Source organism: Bufo bufo, chromosome 1 (genome assembly GCF_905171765.1).
Source record: "Bufo bufo chromosome 1, aBufBuf1.1, whole genome shotgun sequence".
In the NCBI taxonomy this organism is placed as follows: Eukaryota; Metazoa; Chordata; class Amphibia; order Anura; family Bufonidae; genus Bufo; species Bufo bufo.
Window position 1 is genome coordinate 618,415,953 of NC_053389.1, and position 22,354 is coordinate 618,438,306.

General features: G+C 44.0%; 1 protein-coding gene across 1 annotated transcript in view; it reads right to left on the reverse strand.

Annotated features, from left to right (window-relative positions):
* The window catches only part of LMAN1L (lectin, mannose binding 1 like), an 82,135-nt gene that overhangs the window by 43,571 nt on the left and 16,210 nt on the right, over positions 1-22,354 (reverse strand). Inside the window, exons 6-8 of the mRNA XM_040414644.1 lie at positions 12,937-13,060; positions 11,558-11,613; positions 9,102-9,219 (exon numbers count right to left, since the gene is read on the reverse strand). Coding sequence (XP_040270578.1) covers positions 9,102-9,219; positions 11,558-11,613; positions 12,937-13,060 — 298 coding nt within the window. The remainder of the gene's footprint in view (positions 1-9,101; positions 9,220-11,557; positions 11,614-12,936; positions 13,061-22,354) is intronic.

Consider the following 22,354-nt stretch of genomic DNA (forward strand, 5'->3'; position numbering starts at 1 on the left):
TTGAAACAAAAAAAATGATGATTTAGTGTCTCCATATTCTGAGCCATAGTTTTTTTTATTTTTTGGGCGATTGTCTCAGGTAGAGGCTCATTTTTTGCGGGATGAGGTGACGGTTAGATTGGTACTATTTTGGTGGGCAAACGCCTTTTTGATCGCTTGCTGTTGTACTTTTTGTGATGTAAGGTGACAAATAAATTGTTTATTTAGCACAGTTTTTTTATTTTATTTTTTACGGTGTTCATCTGAGGGGATAGGTCATGTGATATGTTTATAGAGCCGGTCGATACGGACGCGGCGATACCTAATATGTATGCTTTTTTTTCCCCTATTTTTTACCAATTATTTTTTTACTTTATTTGGGGAAAATGACGTTTTTGGTTATTTTTACTTGAAACTTTAAATTTTTTTGGGGGAAAACTTTATTTTTTAAACTTTTCTTTTACTTTATTTTTTGTCCCACTTTGGGACTTCAACTTTTGGGGGTCTAATCCCTTTTACAATGCATTCCAATACTTCTGTATTAGAATGCATTGGCTGTATTAGTAATACTGTGTGTGTTACTCATACAGCTTCTGGCCTGTGAGATCCAGGGGGCTGGATCTCACAGGCTCGTCACCGGAAGGCAGCGCGATGCCTTCCTTAGACATCGCGCTGCCTTCCATGCTATCGGGTTCCCCCTGCAGCCGCATGGGGACCCGATGGCACCGCTGCCCGCAACCGCCGGATAAGGTAAAAGCCGCAAACCGCAGGTCTGAATCGCCGACACGGGGTTGTGACAGGATGTCCACTGAATGATTTCAGCGGACATCCTGTTGCGATTAACCCCCGCCGCGCCACAATCGCAATTAAAACTTAGGACTTACCGGTACGCCCTGAGTCCTTAAGGACTCGGCAAATAGGGCATAGCGGTACGCCCTAAGTCCTTAAGGGGTTAAGGACTATAGTTGTATCTGGCAGCAATATATATTTTTAGCGCAACCTGCGCTAAATAGCTTGCAATTGTTTGGCCGCTGCAGACAGCGACATTATCTGCGTTACATCTCCTAACATGTGCGCAGCCTAAAAATATCTGTGACATCCAGTGTACTTTTTCTGTAGACGTGTCCGCTGCGGACAGTTACATTACCTGCGCTACATCTCCTGTATAACGTTTGCGTATCCGAAATATCAGTGACATTCACACAAGAGAAGGAGGTCATCTGCAAGAACATCTAAGACATGCCCACTGCGGCTGCAGTGGCCTGGCATGCAAGGTGATCTCCAAAGACATTGTCATGGGCATAAGTTGATGGGACAAGGTCTCCATACTATTGATAAAGCTGTGACCTTCTCTATTTATAACCACAAGAATGGTGTTTGGACTATTTATTCAATGGGGTTAACAATAAGGATCAGTGAGAGGCAGGTTTGGGTGAGCAGTCCCTGCAGTCATCTGTAACATAGAGGGCGACGATGACAACTTCCTGTTAGTGAAGAGGAAGTAGGAAAAGCACAAACTGATATTTTGAGGGAGAAGCTTCCTCCAGGTATTATACATCATAATCTAAGATCACAGTGATGCTTTCAATGACTCTTTAATCTCCTCATTAGAAAGTTTGGAGTGTGAAACACATACAATATTTATCAATGCAATTATACAACTTTCCTTCTTTCACTTAATTGCCAGTCACTTTGACATGATTTATTAAAGGAGTCTTTGTTTACTTGGCTGCAGCAATGGCATACCAGTTTAACCACTTGATTGCTGGCCTCAGGGGTCTCATACTGTACACCGTCACATGCTGTACATCATTGCTCCAGTCAAGTAAGACCATTGGGGAGCACAGGAGCAGTGGCGCTGGATCGGTGGGTCTTTAAAAGGGTGAGTAATAGGGCTTTTGCTGTTTTATGCTTAACCCTAAACCCTGGCATAAATAGGTGGGCACCAGTTACATTACAGAGCAGAGCAGTAGCCGGCCCAGTTATGGTTACTAGAGATGAGTGAATCAAAGTTGACAAAGTGGTATTCGATCCGAATTTCAGGAAAAATTTGATTCGCACCGATACCGAATTTCCTCACGCTTCGTGGTAACGAATCAAATTTTTTCCTAAAATGGCTGCTGCACATGTTAGGACATGGAGCAAAGAACTCTGGGAATGAGGGATCACCAACAATGCCATGCATGCAGCCAATCAGCAGCCAGCCAGCCCTGTGATGTCACAGTCCTATAAATAGCCTCAGCCATCTTGGATTCAGCCATTTTCCAGTGTACTTAGTGCATAGAGAGACTTTAGCAGGCGCTAGGGAAAGTTCTAGGAAAGACTTGAAAACTTTAATTTTGCTGAATAGAAGTTCAGGGAAAAATCATTAGTAGTGTAGGGAAAGGATAGGGAGGAATTATTCCACAGTACTGAAGCAGAACAGGGTACAATAGTGGAGTGTACAGCCTGGGTAATAGGAACAATCCTATTACACCTTGCTGCACTGACTGGGGATCCATATTGCCATTATACTGCTGCTTTCCGGTTTGCAATAGATGACACCTTTGCAATTCCAGCAAACCTTTCTTGTTATTGGGGTGCAAGTGCTGTGTGATACAGCCATTAACATGGTGTATTACTAGGAAATATTTCTACATCTTAGTAGCCCTTGTGCGGTGCAGTTATATGTTCTAAAGCCTTTTTTGTTGTGTATTCCTCTGGATCAACTTGCAGGATGGCAGGCTGAACTGGATGGACAAATGTCTTTTTTCGGCCTTATGTACTATGTTACTATGTTATTAGTGGCAAAAAAATATATATTATTTGCCGTTCAGCGGTGCAGTTATATGTTTTAAAGCCTTTTTTGGCGTGTATTAGTGGCAAAAAAAAGTATTTGCCGTTGTGTGGTAAAGTGAGAAAATTACAGCCCTTTTTGGCATATATTAGTGGGAAAAAAAATTATTATTTGCCATTCAGCGGTGCAGTTATATGTTCTAAAGCCTTTTTTGGCATGTATTGGTGGGGGAAAAAGGGGCTTATTAGCCATTGTGTGGTGAAGTGAGAAAATTACAGCCCTTTTTGGAGTGTATTAGTGGCAAAAAAAAGTATTATTTGCTGTTCAGCTGTACAGTTATATGTTCTAAAGCTTTTTTGGCCGTTCACCAGTGCAGTTATATGTTCTAAAGCCTTTTTTGTCGTGTATTAGTGGCAAAAAAAAGTCTTATTAGCCGTTCAGCGCTGCAGTTACATGTTCTAAAGCCTTTTTTGGCGTGTATAAGTGGGGGGGGAAAAGGGCTTATTAGCCAGTGTGTGGTGAGGTGAGAAAATTACAGCCCTTTTTGGCATGTATCAGTGGCAAAAAAAAAGTATTATTTGCCGTTCAGTGGTGCAGTTATATGTTCTAAAGCTTTTTTGGCCATTAAGCGGTGCAGTTATATGTTTTAAAGCTTTTTTGGTGTGTATTAGTGGCAAAAAAAATATTATTTGCCGTTGTGTGGTGAAGTGAGAAAATTACAGTCCTTTTTGGCGTGTATTAGTGGCAAAAAAAAAAGGATTATTTGCCGTTCATCGGTGCAGTGATATGTTCTAAAGCCTTATTTGGCGTGTGTTAGTGGCAAAAAAAAAGTATTATTGGCAGTTGTGTGGTGAAGTGACAAAATTACTGGCTTTTTTGGGGTGCATTGATTTCCTTTTTATTTACTTATTTGATCTAACAGTATGTCAGACAGAGAAGTGACAGGCCCTGCACAGGGGAGGGGTAGAGGCCTAAATGTTTCTGGTGCAGGCACAGGTAGCAGCAGAGTAAGGGGGCATGGCAGCAGGGGTCACTTCCAGAGGCCTGAGCTCCCAGTGTCAGCTAGCGGTCATGTCTTTACCAGCAACCCAGCGGTTCTTGAATGGTTGACTCGGTCAACCACTTTGTCGCAAGTGACATCAGACACCCCCAGCCAAGAGTCGGTGGGTACGTCAAACACAACCCTTAGTTGGCATGGCCCGAGAGCAGGCCCTCTGCCCTCACCTGTCCTCAACCTGTCTTTGTTCTTTTCTGTTTCCTCAGTCAGAGAAGTATTATATGCTGTGGGCTCAGCTCCACTATACAGCGAGGACAAGTTACTAGGGGACATTCAGCAGCTACTGCCCAGCCAAGATCTGGAGGAGACATCCGCCACTTCCTCCGGTAGGCGGGCAAGTAGTGATGTGGAGAGTGGCGTGGGAGCTGGTGTTGCGAGTGGTCAGGCTCCTGGCTCAGAGACCGTTGAGGAGGACATCAGTGACGTGCAGACAGTACTCGATGATGATGTAGCCGATCACAATTGGGAGCCGGGTGACAAAGCGGCTTAATCATCATCGGGAGAAAAGGGTGGCAGCTTGCGCGTAAGCCAGCAGCGGAGCTAGCAAGTCGGTAGCGTGGCCGGGAGTCAGCAGGGTAGCAGCAGTGGTAAGTCGCGAGCCAAACGTGCCTGGGGTAGACCACCCTCTTCGCAGAAGCCTACCTGCCCGGAAAGTAGTTGTGCAGGGGTTCACGGAGGCAGCGGCGGTAGCAGTCAGTCAGTGCGGAGTGTTGGGGGTAAAATTACCTACTCGGCAGTGTGGCAGTATTTTGTTAAGCAGCCGGAGGAGGTGAACATGGCCATTTGCTGAATCGGTGGGCAGAAGGTAAAGCGTGGCCAGGGTGCCAATGTTGGCACCAAGGCCCTGCATCAACATATGCAGCGTCACCATAAAGTGGCCTGGGAGAGCCTTGGCTCCAATGTGGTGGTCCAGCCTGCCGCAGTACCCGCTGCATCACCCAGTGGAACGCACCCGATTTCAGGCGGTCAAGGCTCCACCACCTCAGCTGAAGGGAGCTGTCTGTCCTCTCCCATCAGCTACCATTCCTGATGCTCTTGTTCCTTGCCCTCCTACTCCTCGTCAGTCATTCCATCAGCAATCGATCACCGAAGCGATTGCCAAGAGGCAACAGTATGCGTGCACTCTATCAACGGCGCAGAAGCTGAACATGCTCCTGGCCAAGTTGCTGGTGCTGCAGTCCCTCCCTTTCCAAGTGGTGTACTCTGCACCTTTCAGAGAACTGATGGCTTGTGCCAAGCTGAGGTGGAAAGTCCCAAACCGTCATTTCTTTGCCAAAAAGGCAGTACCAGCCCTGCACAAATATTTAGAACAGAAGGTGGGCCAGCTCTTGCGCCTGTCTGTGTCTGCCAATGTGCACAGCAGCGCCGACATGTGGAGCTGTAACTACGGTCAAGGACAATATATGTCCTTTACGGCCCACTGGGTAAATGTGGTTCCTGCCAAGCCAAACCAGCAACTTTGCCAGGTGACGCCGCTTCCGCCTACACGTTCTCACGCTGTTGGTCCTGTGAAAATGTCCGCCTCTGCCTCCTCATCCTCCACCGTGTCCTCAGCCTCCACTGCAGGGACAATTCACAGTGCTCCTCCAGCATACCACATGTGCAGGGCACGGCGGTGTCACGCTGTTCTACACCTCGTTTGCCTGGGAGAACGGAGGCACACAGGGGAGGAACTGCTCCGTGTCCTTCATCAAGAAATCGAATCCTGGCTTCCTCCACGACAACTCAAAATCGGAACCATGGTGACTGATAATGGGAAGAACATGGAGTCGGCGCTGCATCAATGAGGGCCGAGCCATGCACCCTGCATGGCGCACGTGTTCAATCTGGTTGTCAAGCAGTTCCTGAAGTCTTCCACCCATCTGCAAGACATCCAAAAAATGGCCAGGAAACTTTGCATGCACTTCAGCCGCTCGTACACCACCAAGCACATTCTTCTTGAGCTGCAGCGGCAGAACGGGGTCCCCCAACATAAGCTGATATGCAACGTTTCTACCCGTTGGAATTCCACCCTCCATATGTTGGACTGACTATACGAACAGAGAAAGGCCATAAACAATTTCTTGATGATCCAAGCAGACAGGACTACTCCACTGTGTAACTTCGATGTCAGCCAGTGGCAGCTCATGTCTGACACCTGCCGTTTGCTCAGGCCCTTTGAGGATGCCACATTATTTGTCAGTCGCCAGGACTACAGGATGAACAACGTCATTCCACTGCTTCATATCCTGGAACAGATGATGGTACATCTGGCTGGTCAGGGGACTGGAGACATGGTGCCTACATCTCACGGCCATATGAGCCCTGTGGGGGCTGAACTGGAGGAGGAGGGGGACATTGGAGCACAAGCAATGTGTAGCGAAATGGGTGGTTTTTCTACACAGGTGACAGGAAATGAGGAGTAGGAGCAGCTGGAGGAGCAAGAGGGAGATGAGGAAACTGAGGCAGATGACCCAGGCGTACCGTGGCAGTATGCAGTGGAGATGAAGGCATGGAGTCCATCCGAGTCACTTGCGCAAATGGCCTGCTGTATGCTCACTTGCTTGGGTAGTGACAGCCGAATTGTCACCATTCGGCAGAGGGCTGACTTCTGGCTCTCCACCTTGTTGGACACTCGCTACCGGTCCAAAATGGGGGCCTTTTTAACACCCTCTGAGAGGGAAGATAAACTGAACTACTATAGAGGCATCCTATGTAGTCAGTTGGCTGCTGCCTTCTGCGCCATCGTCCATCCTCTCGCAGGTCTGACCGGGGGGCCCACTGGCTCTCGTTCCACAGCGATGACTGCTGTGGCAGTGTGGGGGGATAGGAGCAGTACCAGCTCCATCAGCAGCAGCTTGAGTCTAGAGTCGATGATGAGCAGCTTTCTTAACCCACCCAGCTAGACCTGGAGCAGAACCTGAACCAGCGTACTTGGACAGCACCCTGCCACCCCACATTGAAGATCCGCTGGACTACTGGGCAGCCAAACTGGATTTGTGGCCGCAGCTGGCAGAGTTTGCCCTGGAATAGCTGTCCTGCCCGGCCAGTAGTGTGGCATAAGAGCGGGTGTGGCGGGGGCCATAGTTACCCCAAGGAGAACTCGCCTGTCCACCCAAAATGTGGAGAGACTAACCTTTGTCAAGATGAATCAGGCTTGGATCAACCAAGATTTCCACCCACCAATGCCTGATGCATCAGATTAGATTATCCATGCTGCCTCACCCAAACCTTGACAAAAGAGACCGTTTTTTTTCTGGCTACCTGCCTCAGCTACTGTCCTGATGCTGCCACCCGCCAGTTGCCACACATCTGATGCCAAGTGCTTACTCTTACACCCACCATCGTCAGTGAGTACTGTTATTGCCACTCATGCTGCTACTGCCACCTCCACACTATGTCACCTTGCCACTCTGTGGTCTCCTCATGCTGCTGCTAAATCAACACTATGTCACTGGGCCACTCTGTGGCCTTCTCATGCTGCTTCTAACTCAACACTATGTCCCTGGGCCACTCTGTGGCCTCTTCCTGCTACTGCTGCCACATCCACACTATGTCACCTTGCCTGTCTGTGGCCTCCTCATGCTGCTGCTGCCACCTCCACACTATGTCACCTTGCCACTATGTGGCCTCCTTATGCTGCTGCTAAATCAACACTATGTCACTGGGCCACTCTGTGGCCTCCTCATGCTGCTGCCACCTCCACACTATGTCACCTTGCCAGTCTGTGGCCTCCACATGCTGCTGCTGACTCAACACTATGTCAGTGGACCACTCTGTGGTCTCCTCATGCTGCTGCTGCCACCTCCACACTATGTCACCTTGCCACTCTGTTGTCTCCTCGTGCTGCTGCTAAATCAACACTATGTCACTGGGCCACTCTGTGGCTTCCTTATGCTGCTGCCACCTCAACACTATGTAAATGGACCACTCTGTGGTCTCCTCATGCTGCTGCCACCTCCCCACTATGTCACTGGGCCACTCTGTGGTCTCCTCATGCTGCTGCTACCTCAACACTATGTGATTGGGCCACTCTGTGGACTTCTCAAGCTGTTCTCCCACCCTCCCCACGCCATGACTGGGCCACTATTTTGCCTTTTTGGCCTGGTTGACATCATTTATTTGACACTTCTTCTGATCTGTCAGAAGGAAGGAAAAATGAGACGCACAACGGATCCTGTCTTTGTAGCAGCTGTAAGGCCTGTATGATCCCATCAGAATTGGCTTTGGTAGCCAAAAGCAGGAGTGGGTACAAAACACAGAAGACATGCAAATATTCCATTCACATGTCATCTCTGTTTTGGATCTAGTCCTGTTTTTTTTGGGCTTTAGCAATACTGATGGGTTACTGACGAAATGCTGACTGAGTGAAAGCGGATGCTTAACAGACAGGATCCTTTTTTTTGGGGGGGGGGGGGGGTTATTCTTCTGATAAATCAGAGGAAGGGCAAAATAATCGGTGATGTCAACACAAACCTACTGCTGACACCCTCTCCACTCTGTCGGAGGGCTCTACTTGTATAAGCGTTTAATAGAACAGGTTCTGTAGACATCTATGTGGAACCAGCTGATGACGGTGTAAAAGGAGTGCGCTCTTTCACGCTACAGTTGGATCTTGGGTCTCTGCACGGTTCTTTATACCTGGCGCTAACATCGATCTGTAAGACTGAGTTCACAGTTATTTGGTCAGTTTTGGCCCCGTGACTGCCCAAATAAGTGAAGTGTGCAGTGATTCTAAGAGTGACGCCTGTCATCTGCATGTCATACTGACTCAGTATTGTTTCACTACCAGAGCAGACTCCCTTTGCGTGTTACTGCAAGACACAGTGTTCTACACCACTATACAGGCTCTCTGCAGCCAGGAAATAGCTGTTTTTTAACGCGATTCGACTGATATAATCAAATCTTTTCAGAAAATGCGGCGAACCAGCCGGATCGAATTTCTAATGGTTACGATACATGCGCATATATTTTATTTATTTATTTTACACACTTTGCAGACATTATCATCAAGCTGGCCCAATGGGGCTCACAATCTAAATTCCCTATCAGTATGTCTTTGAAGTGTGGGAGGAAACCAGAGAACCCAGAGGAAACCCACACAAATACGGGGAGAACATACAAACTCCATGCAGATGTTGTCCTTGGTCAGATTCAAACCTAGGACCCCAGCGCTGCAAGTCAACAGTGCTAACCACTAAGCCAATAAATTATTGGTAATTTATTTCACATATACTACAGATAAACTTTTGATACATGATTCCCATGAATATATGAGTTGAGGAAATAAGAGAATAAGGAGATTCAAACCTTGTACAGGATTTGTCTTCTGGAAGTCTTCCATGTTCTTTTCAAGTTCTTTCTGAAATTCCTCATATTCTTTCTCAAACCTTTCTCTCTCTTCCTTTGGGATCTGAGCTCCTGGAGACTTTGATGAAAAACATAATTTTTTTTTAAAGGGGTTTTGTCACTTCAGTAAGTGGCATTTATCATGTAGAGAAAGTTAATACAAGCCACTTGCTAATGTATTGTGATTATCCATATTGCTTCCATTGTTGGCTGGATCCATTTTTCCATTACATTATATGCTGCTCGTCTCCATGGTTACAACCACACTGTAATCCATCAGTGATGGCCGTGCTTGTACACTATACGAAAAAATGCTGATCTTTCTGGTGACTGGGACCATGGGAGCGTGCATAGGCTGGTGCGTTATTTTATAGTATACAAGCACGGCCAGGCCACCACTGCTGATGGATTGTAGGGTGGTCTTAACCATGGAAACGAGTAGTGTATAATGTGATGGAAAAATGAATCCATCCAGTAAAGGAAGCAATATGGATAATAACAATACATTAGGATTGCCTTGTATTAACTTTCTCTACATAATAAATGCTATTTGATGAAGTGAAAAAACCCTTTAAAGGAGGCAGACCATATGACTGCGGAAAAACAATGCATTTTCATGCAGCTCATGCAAACAGATTACTACACTTTCTAATTCAGGCGATTGTAACTTCATAAATTCCTATGCACTGCGCTCCCCCTAGTGGTGGCTGCAGGCAGACAGTTTTGTAATAGAAATGTAGCAGGAGATTTATCAATGTATTTAAGCCACTTGTCTTGCATAAATACATTAAGAAATATGTTTTTTAGAATGAAAGCCATATTTATGAAAGCACTTGTTCCAATTTTTCTGACACAGAACTCATATAAAGAGGACAAGGCCAGGTGTGACTTTTTTGGTACAATTTATTTCATAAAATTTCTTTCGCTTAATAAAAAAAAAGGTAAATTAACCAGAAATCTGAGGCATTGCACTTCTGCATTCTGCATTGCTTGGGAGTTGCTGATGCACACATGCTAGTTAAATGGGTGGGCAGCCGGCCTGTACATAGTTTGGGCCCTATGAAATCTGTTTATGCCCCTGCTCTAACTCAAGCCTTTCTCAAATGTGAAAGACGTGCTAGCTAACGCTTGCTCACCACTTTACAGGCGAGTCGGAAACTGTAAACTGTAAATTACCCTTGTGTTGTAGCAATGCAGACATATATTATTCCTCTTCTTTAATCTGACAGAGCCTTACCCTGTCTTAAAAACCATACCACTATATGTATGCTGTATGACAGCCCACAATTGTATTGTTTGATGATTGTTGACATTAGTACTATTCAAAAATTAATAAAAAACTGTGAAAGACTAGAAAGGAGCTGTAAGATTAGCACCTCACCCTTGACAAACTTATTGTTACATAACAAGGCGGACACACTTGAGTAGGGGCCCTAAGCTGACTATGTTCATTCCTGATGCCTTCATAAAAAATACCCACCGAACTGGGTGAGCATTATGAGGGAGACAAAAATAGGAACTGCAATGAACTGTTGCACACAATAAATAAGTTGAAAATGTAACTACATTTTCATATGGAAGATCAAGAAAAATGGAAGGTCATGCTATAATCAAAAATTTTGGTCAGGGCGAGTATAAGATTGCCCACTGCAAGGAGCTGTTCTTTTTGGGGTCCACCAGAAGGTTTAGGTCTGGGTCTACGTCTACAAAGTAGAGCTCAGCCTGCCAATGCATACAGTGTGTCTTCTGAATCAATCAGCCACCATCTGTAAACCATCATTTCTGCCAGCTGCAGGTCCTGAAACCCTAGTCATTGCCTGCAATGACTGTTGAGCCCCCATTATGGGGACTTAACCCTTGCAGTTTTATCACATGAACTGGTGGCCAGCAACCCATGTCCCTGAAAGCCCCCAGTAACATCCCTTAAGGCAGTATGATTTGCTGCCCGCAGCATCACTACTTGCTATGAAACCTTGAATAGCCTGATCCGAGGGCATCCACAATGGTGTTCAATATATAGAGCATTATCCATTATGATTTCATAACCCTAAGACATTACCACTAAGGAGAATCGGTAAGCTAGTGATGATGTCACCTTGTGACATCACAACTCCCTAGCGTTGAGATGCTTCAGCTAATCATGGGCAATGGATGGCTTTTGATACTATGTATTGTTACAGGATGCACAAATATCTTGTACACCAAAGGGCCCTTGTAAAGTTCTACACATCGAGCCTCTGCTGTATGTCCACCTGTAACCCAACAAAATAAAAAATCATGTCTTCATTTTTTCAGCCATGGTTTACTTCTTCTAGTAGTGTCTGCCGGACCAGTAGTAGTAGTCATTAAGAATTGGTCTTAATATAAACTCAGGAGAATATAAGAAATGGATAATGTACAGATAAACATTAAGTTACCTCTTCCCAGGTTGCGCTTAGACTGTATACCATAAAAGAGAGAACATCATGGTCATCTGCAAAATATAAGAGTATATCCATGTAAAGGCAGGTGCATAATGAAATACCACGTAATACTCAATAAAATACCCTTATAGAAACCAACCCTAACCCCAGACTACTGCACAAGGTATTAAAAAAAACATCCAAAATTGGCCGCCTTTATAGAATCGTGCTGTCTGGTGTACTAATCAGTTTCAGGAGTGACAGCGCCACCTAGTGACACATATATGAAGCTACTGAATAATCATTGAAGAAGGGGCCTCTTCTTCATAAACGTTCCTTCTACAGAATTCAGGAAAATATAATATTTTTTTGGTAATCCATGTGATTTTTTTTACCACTGAATCAGAAGAGGTAAGAGTAAAAAAAAAATGGGAAACTCCAGGTGCTGAACTAGCATCTTGTAAAATGTTATTTATAGGTAAAAAAACATAAAATTATAAAATAAAATAGCTACACGTTTCAACAGCGTTTTGCCGCCTACCACTCAGAATTTCAGAACACTTATACTTGGGCAAGGTCGCAACAGTGCCCATTATAATAAAAAAGCAAGTATAACATCCATAAGTTTACCAGGGACAATATTAGCCCAATAATGGAGCTGTAATCTCTCTACACTTCGCATATATCAATACTGATAACTTATATTGTGTGGTATGTTAATAATCATGTCAGTGATATAGAGCAGAAATTTTTTTATTACTCCATGTATAGCTGTGTGAAAAGCCGCCTATGTGCAGTCCATTCATCAATGCCGCTGCCCACAGTGGCTACTGTACAGCGCATGCCTTGGCCTGGCGGTGATGTGACACTGGGTTGGCTAAAGGCTAGACAGCGGAGGATTATCAACCATTAATGCCTGAGCACTTGTGATCCTAGTTTGCATATACCATCAAGCAGGGGCGGACTGGGAACTTAAAGTGGCCCTGGAAAAAATACTAAAAGTTGCCCCGTTGTGTAGTTGTGTCCAAATTGATGGAAGGCTGAGCCGGCAATACCATATTGTGGCACATTATACCACATCAATAGAGCCAAATACCATAGTCCATCACAAAATACTGCCAGCAGCACAAAGCACAAAAAAAAATCCCCAAAAACTTCCACTGGACTCAGGCGCCCCCCTGGGCATCGGCCCACCGGAAAAGTTCCTGGTAAAGTCTATGGCCAATCCGCCCCTGCCATCAAGGTTCTTTTTTGGAGTTTTACAGATGCAGAAAAGCCTAAAAAGGGTACCATTTGTGTAATGTGTATGTGGCATGAGGCATGTAATGTTAAAAACCTACAAACCTTACCGATGAACATAAAAATGTCACAGTATATTTAGACCCAGAAATTACCTGCTAGAGCGGATGTGGCTGCCGAGATTCCAAAGTATCCAGTGGATGGGATCACCATGTTGGGCACCTCAGCACACACCTGATAGGCCTTGTGACTGGGTGAAAACCCCGTTCTTACAGAGATCTAAGGAAATAAGACAGACAAGTTGAGTGATAAGCACAGCTAAGCAATTATCAGCTATCAATGTCATACGTGCAGAGCATACTTTCTTCGTGTAATCAAGCAACTAACACATTAAAGAGGGCAGCAAGGTGGCTCAGTGGTTAGCACTGGTGCCTTCCAGCGCTGGGGTCTTAGGTTTGAATCTGACCAAGGACAAGATCTGCATGGAGTTTGTATGTTCTCCCTGTGTTTGCTAGGGAACTTAGATTGTGAAACCATTGGGTACTTTTCGTTGTGGCACATGTTCGGCGTGTCGTTTTGTCAGGAATTCAAAAGTCAACATATGTTCAGCCACAAATAAAAGTTACTTTGTAAAGGATTTTATCAACTGCAGGAGTAGAGCAGTAGTGTACATCTGTCAGTGTCCCCGTCCTTTAGATTATGTGGGAAAGACATTTAGGGAATTCCGTTGCCGAATTCTTGAGCATATTAATGACTTCAAGAAAAAGAATAATACCCCCGTGGCCAAACATATATGGGAATGCCATAACGGGGATCTTGCTTCTGTATCGTTTTCAGCACTGGAACGGATTAGACCCTCTCCCAGAAAAGGATGTGTTCTTTTGCGAAAGACCGATGCGTTCCACATCTATTACGTGTGGAACGCATGGCTATCTTGGATCCTTTTGCGTGCGCTCCACGGGTGTGGAACGCACGGCTATGTTTGTTTAGTTATCTCCGTGCGCTCCACGGACGTGGAGCGTTAAGCGCACGCCCATCCTTAATCATGTGGCCGCGCTCTGTCAGGTGACAGGATGGGGAGGGCATTGGAGATCCACAAGGGAGAACGAGGTTTGGAAGGTGAGGGGCAGGGATTTAGGACTTCGGAGCGAGGCTTGGGACGCCAGGCGTCCGAATTTTACTGGAGCAGACACATGGGGAGGAATTTTTTATTAATCCATCCAATGATAATGGGCATATCAGATCATGGGACATGAGGGGGGCGGACATGTACATTGGGTCTACCAATCAAGGTTTTGCCCGCTCTAGTACTACTATTTAAATGCAGCTTTTTTCTCTGGCAAAATGGAGCTGTCTGTTTGCCCCCTGGAGCCCCCCAGAGAGGATGGGAATTCATCTGGATCAGCTAAGTGTTTTTTAATTATAGAAACAAAAAGTATTATACATTGTTTGCCTATATACTAGCTGTTTTATTCTCTGTGCCTCGTCGCAGACTTATGCTGGTCTGGGGCGCTCCAGTATATTGTTTATCATTTACTTTTATATCTATATGGTATCTTGTTATCAGCTTGATCTTTGTTCTGGATATGGCGTATCTATTACTGTTCATGACTATTACTTCTGTACATAGTATTTTATTACATGGTATTCTATTACCATACTGATACTAATAGTCCCCTGATGAACCTTGGATTACCTTTAAGGGGAAATGCGTTGGGACAGTGTATGGTGTCTCAGAAAATGATAGAGCTATATAAGGATTAGTAATAGGGCTGTATAAGGGCAGGTTAGCCTAGGTACGTGGATAGAGTACATCTACCTTCAAGGTGTATCTCTGGGCTGAGCAGTATGGATAAGGGCAAAATTAGGGACAGCTATAGCATACAGTTGCAAGAAAAAGTATGTGAACCCTTTGGAATGATATGGATTTCTGCACAAATTGGTCATAAAATTTGATTTGATCTTCATCTAAGTCAATACAATAGACAACCACAGTCTGCTTAAACTAATAACACACAAATAATTAAATGTTACCATGTTTTTTTTGAACACACCATGTAAACATTCACAGTGCAGGTGGAAAAAGTATGTGAACCCCTAGACTAATGACATCTCCAAGAGCTAATTGGAGTGAGGTGTCAGCCAACTGGAGTCCAATCAATGAGATGAGATTGGAGGTGTTGGTTACAGCTGCCCTGCCCTATAAAAAACACACACCAGTTCTGGGTTTGCTTTTCATAAGAAGCATTGCCTGATGTGAATGATGCCTCGCACAAAAGAGCTCTCAGAAGACCTACGATTAAGAATTGTTGACTTGCTGTTCATCAGTCCACGGTAAGACAAATTGTCTATAAATGGAGAAAGTTCAACACTGCTGCTACTCTCCCTAGGAGTGGCCGTCCTGTAAAGATGACTGCAAGAACACAGCGCAGACTGCTCAATGAGGTGAAGAAGAATCCTAGAGTGTCAGCTAAAGACTTACAAAAGTCTCTGGCATATGCTAACATCCAGTGAAATTCGGATATGAGTGGCTCTACTTTGTGTGGAGAATTCAGGCTGGGTGCACGGTCAAATGTAAACCCCCGTTTACTTGGTAAATACTAAAATAAATAGAATGACCGGCACTCACAATATACTAGGGTCACGCAAAGGGTGCTAATGTCAATTTTAAAATTTATTAACATCTATGACACACATAATAAAACGTCTAGATTGGCCAATACTGCTGAATTACAATAAAAAAATTACAATATAAAATACTGGACCTCCTGATTCTACAATTGTAAGGTCTAAGATAAATCACAATATACTAATGTGCAAAATAATCGCTGGTTTATTGCAAAAGTTCGTAATCAGACTCTTGGTGGAGTAATAAAACAAATGGAAAGGCTTACTTCGAAAAATATACACTGCTCAAAAAAATAAAGGGAACACAAAAATAACACATCCTAGATCTGAATTAATTAAATATTGTTCTGAAATACTTTGTTCTTTACATAGTTGAATGTGCTGACAACAAAATCAAACAAAAATTAAAAAATGGAAATCAAATTTTTCAACCCATGGAGGTCTGGATTTGGAGTCACACTCAAAATTAAAGTGGAAAAACACACTACAGGCTGATCCAACTTTGATGTAATGTCCTTAAAACAAGTCAAAATGAGGCTCAGTAGTGTGTGTGGCCTCCACGTGCCTGTATGACCTCCCTACAACGCCTGTGCATGCTCCTGATGAGGTGGCGGACGGTCTCGAGGGATCTCCTCCCAGACCTGGACTAAAGCATCTGCCAACTCCTGGACAGTCTGTGGTGCAACGTGACGTTGGTGGATAGATTGAGACATGTTGTCCCAGATGTGCTCAATTGGATTCAGGTCTGGGGAACGGGCGGGCCAGTCCATAGCATCAATGCCTTCGTCTTGCAGGAACTGCTGACACACTCCAGCCACATGAGGTCTAGCATTGTCTTGCATTAGGAGGAACCCAGGGCCAACCGCACCAGCATATGGTCTCACAAGGGGTCTGAGGATCTCATCTCGGTACCTAATGGCAGTCAGGCTACCTCTGGCGAGCACATGGAGGGCTGTGCGGCCCTGCAAAGAAATGCCACCCCACACCATTACTGACCCAATGCCAAACCGGTCATGCTGGAGGATGTTGCAGGCAGCAGAACGTTCTCCATGGCGTCTCCAGACTCTGTCACGTCTGTCACATATGCTCAGTGTGAACCTGCTTTCATCTGTGAAGAGCACAGGGCGCCAGTGGCGAATTTGCCAATCTTGGTGTTCTCTGGCAAATGCCAAACGTCCTGCACGGTGTTGGGCTGTAAGTACAACCCCCACCTGTGGACGTCGGGCCCTCATATCACCCTCATGGAGTCTGTTTCTGACCATTTGAGCAGACACATGCACATTTGTGGCCTGCTGGAGGTCATTTTGCAGGGCTCTGGCAGTGCTCCTCCTGTTCCTCCTTGCACAAAGGCAGAGGTAGCGGTCCTGCTGTTGGGTTGTTGCCCTCCTACGGCCTCCTCCACGTCTCCTGATGTACTGGCCTGTCTCCTGGTAGCGCCTCCATGCTCTGGACACTACGCTGACAGACACAGCAAACCTTCTTGCCACAGCTCGCATTGATGTGCCATCCTGGATAAGCTGCACTACCTGAGCCACTTGTGTGGGTTCTAGACTCTGTCTCATGCTACCACTAGAGTGAAAGCACCGAAAGTATTCAAAAGTGACCAAAACATCAGCCAGGAAGCATAGGAACTGAGAAGTGGTCTGTGGTCACCACCTGCAGAACCACTTCTTTATTGGGGTGTCTTGCTAATTGGCTGTAATTTTCACCTGTTGTCTATCCCATTTGCACAACAGCATGTGAAATTGATTGTCACTCAGTGTTGCTTCCTAAGTGGACAGTTTGATTTCACAGAAGTGTGATTAACTTGGAGTTACATTGTGTTGTTTAAGTGTTCCCTTTATTTTTTTGAGCAGTGTATTTTCGAATGAAAGAATATTCAGATGAAAAAATATTTTCGAGTGAAAAAAAGGAGATGTATTAGATATATAGGTGCATAATGGCTGGATGCTTCCTCAGTGCTGATGTTCACACTCGAACCATATTGCGGCAATAATTCAGATGAAGAGTGAATTCGATATGGCCGCTTGGTTCACTGCGATAATTTAAATGGAAGATTATTTCAATCTAGCCACTTGGTTCGTGTTTTTTTCTGATAAAAATCGGTGAAGGATCTTATATATATGCACAGTCAGACTCCTATGGAGTGATATTTTCGGATAGAGAGTACTTTCGATATGACCGCTTGAATGAAACCAGCACAAATATCTAACTTGATGTTCAGTTCAAGTGCTGTTATAAGTCAATATTGTGAGAGTTGGTATAGTACTCACGATTTAGCAGTCCTGACTCTCAGTCCGTTTGGCGCTGGATTCAAATCGCCTCCGGTTGCTAATATATAGCTTGATCCTTCCTCACGAATCTGTGACGTCTTTATCACGAAAATTGTGTGCAGGTCTCACTATGTTATCACAGGTATCCTTTCGTTTCTCCACTTAGTGCAGCTGACTGTCCTTGAGCAATTACTGAGAAACTTGCCCAGCGGTAAGTCAGTATTTTCTCCAGGTGTTAACTACCGGTAGTGTTCTTATGATTTCTTCTTCCAAAGGCACTGGAAAATATTTGCTTTAGACCAAACGCGTTTCGGAGTGTTTTTTGGGGTCTTACTCCTTCACTGATGAAGGAGTAAGACCTAAAATATTTGCTTTAGACCATAAAATATTTGCTTTAGACCAAACGCGTTTCGGAGTGTTTTTTGGGGTCTTACTCCTTCACTGATGAAGGAGTAAGACCCCAAAAAACACTCCGAAATGCGTTTGGTCTAAAGCAAATATTTTCCAGTGCCTTTGGAAGAAGAAATCATAAGAACACTACCGGTAGTTAACACCTGGAGAAAATACTGACTTAACGCTGGGCAAGTTTCTCAGTAATTGCTCAAGGACAGTCAGCTGCACTAAGTGGAGAGACGAAAGGATACCTGTGATAACATAGTGAGACCTGCACACAATTTTCGTGATAAAGACGTCACAGATTCGTGAGGAAGGATCAAGCTATATATTAGCAACAGGAGGCGATTTGAATCCAGCGCCAAACGGACTGAGAGTCAGGACTGCAAAATCGTGAGTACTATACCAACTCTCACAATATTGACTTATAACAGCACTTGAACTGAACATCAAGTTAGATATTTGTGCTGGTTTCATTCAAGCGGTCATATCGAAAGTACTCTCTATCCGAAAATATCACTCCACAGGAGTCTGACTGTGCATATATATAAGATCCTTCACCGATTTTTATCAGAAAAAAACGCGAACCAAGTGGCTAGATTGAAATCATCTTCCTCTTAAATTATCGCAGTGAACCAAGCGGCCATATCGAATTCACTCTTCATCTGAATTATTGCCGCAATATGGTTCGAGTGTGAACATCAGCACTGAGGAAGCATCCAGCCATTGTGCACCTATATATCTAACACATCTCCTTTTTTTCACTCAAAAATATTTTTTCATCCGAATATTTTTTTCAGCTGAATATTCTTTCATTCGAAAATATATTTTTCGAAGTAAACCTTTCCATCTGTTTTATTACTCCACCAAGAGTCTGATTACGAACTTTTGCAATAAACCAGCGATTATTTTGTACATTAGTATATTGTGATTTATCTTAGACCTTACAATTGTAGAATCAGGAGGTCCAGTATTTTATATTGTAATTTTTTATTGAAATTCAGCAGTATTGGCCAATCTAGACGTTTTAATCTGTGTGTCATAGATGTAAATAAATTTTAAAATTGACATTAGCACCCTTTGCGTGACCCTAGTATATTGTGAGTGCCGGTCATTCTATTTCTTTTAATATGCTAACATCCCTGTTAGCGAATCTACGATACGTAAAACACTAAACAAGAATGGATTTCATGGGAGGTTACCACAGAGGAAGCCACTACTGTCCAAAAAAAACATTGCTGCACGTTTACAGTTTTCCCAAGAGCACCTGGGTGTTCCACAGCAGTTCTGGTAAAATATTCTGTGGACAGATGAAACCAAAGTTGAGTTGTTTGGAAGAAACACACAACACTATGTGTAGAGAAAAAAAAAGCACAGCACACCGACATCAAAACCTCATCCCAACTGTGAAGTATGGTGGTGGGGGCATCATGGTTTGGGGCTGCTTTGCTGCGTCACGGCCTGGACGGATTGCTATCATCGAAGGAAAAATGAATTCCCAAGTTTATCAAGACATTTTGCAGGAGAACTTAAGGCCATCTGTCCACCAGCTGAAGCTCAACAGAAGATGGGTGTTGCAACAGGACAACGACCCAAAGCATAGAAGTAAATCAACAACAGAATGGCTTAAACAGAAGAAAATAAGCCTTCTGGAGTGGCCCAGTCAGAGTCCTGACCTCAACCCGATTGAGATGCTGTGGCATGACCTCAAGAAAGTGATTCACACCAGACATCCAAAGAATATTGCTGAACTGAAACAGTTCTGTAAAGAGGAATGGTCAAGAATTACGCCTGACCGTTGTGCACGTCTGATCTGCAACTACAAGAAAGGTTTGGTTGAAGTTATTGCTGCCAAAGGAGGTTCAACCAGTTATTAAATCCAAGGGTTCACATACTTTTCCCACCTGCACTGTGAATGTTTACATGGTGTGTTCAATAAAAACATGGTAACATTTAATTCTTTGCGTGTTATTAGTTTAAGCAGACTGTGATTGTCTATTGTTGTGACTTAGATGAAGATCAGATCACATTTTATGACCAATTTGTGCAGAAATCGATATCATTCCAAAGGGTTCACATACTTTTTCTTGCAACTGTATCTGGATGACTTGTCCCACCCGTATCGTACCACTGACTTTTGCTAACCGTCTGTTGTCTTAACAGCTTTTTGTACTATAGGTATCATATTCAGCTTTTTGGCTGCTTGATTAATTTTGGATTTTTTATTGTATGTAGATTAAAAGTTACGTTTTAGGAAATTGCCCTCAGTGACGTCTATGCTAAATTAGCAATTTTTCCTTGGGGTATCTTGGCATTCAGTGAATTTGAACTTAGATTGTGAGCCCCATTGGGACAGCTTGATGCTAATGTCTGCATAAAATAAATAAAAGTACATTACACGAGTAATGCATTGCATGGTTGAACTCAATAGACATAACTTTTTTTTTTTTTTTTACCATACTTACTCTAAAACTATAAAGCAATTTTGGCACTAAATGTCACATATTAGGCAATGTCCCCTTTTTCATGTCAAGCTGGGTTCAGAGGATTTCTTAAGAACTAAATGTCTCATGTCACATGTTGGTGCACTGTATCTACGTGCACTGACGTTAGTACATGTGGGCCACTGTTACAAGTTTGTTATACTATTGCCACAAACCAAAACTGCAGTTTAGTTTTATGGTAACTTCAGTATATTATGGATAAAGCATAACCATTTCCCTAAGTCACCACTAGGTGGCAGCATATGGATGTAATAATCTAATATATAAAGCTGAGTGTATGTGTGTATATATGTATGTATGTCCACTAAAGGAATCGCCACCATCGCATTTACAATCACAAAATTTGGCACACAGGACATCAGGTGTCCGGGAAGGTTTTATACCGGGTCTCAACTCTCTAGGACGTACCGTTATTGAGATATTACAATAAAAAATTCAAATATGGCACCATCACATGACCTACATTAGCCAATAGAAGCCTGCAGGTCTTTCACTCATATCCCAACTGCCATACACACGGTCACATGACCCTTATCAACCAATAGAAGCTTGCAGGCCCTTAGTCTCCACATACACACGATTTACACCAGGTTTCCATAACAACCCAGTCATTTTTCTTCACTGCTGTAGGTCAGCTTTACAGGGGCAGGGCACTGTGGATGACACTATGTTTCCATAACACCAACATCATCTGCTTCTTAGAAATGTTTAAAACCTATGACGTAGGTCGAGTTCACATCAGCGTTCAGCCTTTCCGTTCTCCTGCTCCGTTATAGGAGAAGGAGAACGGAAAGGACGGATTCGGCTCATAACTGAGCCGAACGGAGCCTACAGACCCCATAGACTATAATGGGGTCCGTTAGGTTTCTGCTCAGAAGATGATTTTGGAGCGGAGACAAAAGTCCTGCATGCACAACTTTTGTATCCGCTCCAAAATCATCTTCTGAACGGAAACCTAACGGACCCCATTATAGTCTATGGGGGTCTATGGGGTCCGTAGGCTCCGTTCGGCTCAGTTATGTGCCGAATCCGTCCTTTCCGTTCTCCTGCTCCTATAATGGAGCAGGAGAACGGAAAGGCTGAACGCTGATGTGAACTAAGCCTTAGGCCTAATTAAGAGTCAGACGCATAAAGCACAGGTAATAAACAGAACAATGATTCCAACATTTCTGGCTACTTTCAGGCCATATTCACACAACAAAAAAACATTGTGTCAGTTTTTGATGCCCATTTTTCAACCATTTGTGTATCCATCTTCTAGCCGTCTGGCCATTTTACATCCTTTTTAAAAGCTGTTATAAAAATGGATTAATTAAATTGTTTTTTTTTCTTCTTTTTTTAATCCAAAGTCCAGCAGTGCTCTCAGTATTCATAATTCCCCCCCCCCCCCCGAATAGTGCACCCTGGACATCAACTCCCTTCCTAACTCGCTACCACCTACCCCTTAGTGTCTCCTAGTATGATTAATGCCCCCTTAGTGGCCCCCTGTATGAATATTGGCCCCTTAGTACCCACTTAGTATTATTAATGCCCTCATTAGTGCCCCCCCCCCCCCCCCAGTATTATTTATAAATGCCCCATTGATATTCGTCACGTGCAGACCTAACTGCAGTCTGTGTTACAAACCTTAGAGAAAGATTGGAGTCTTGGACTTTCAGGTATAGAAGCAGAGAAGCTTAGGTTAATAGGCTAATTATTACCAAACACTAGATGGCCTGCATGGGGCATTCACATATGTAATAAAAGTACATGGGCCAGATTTATCATTACTCTGA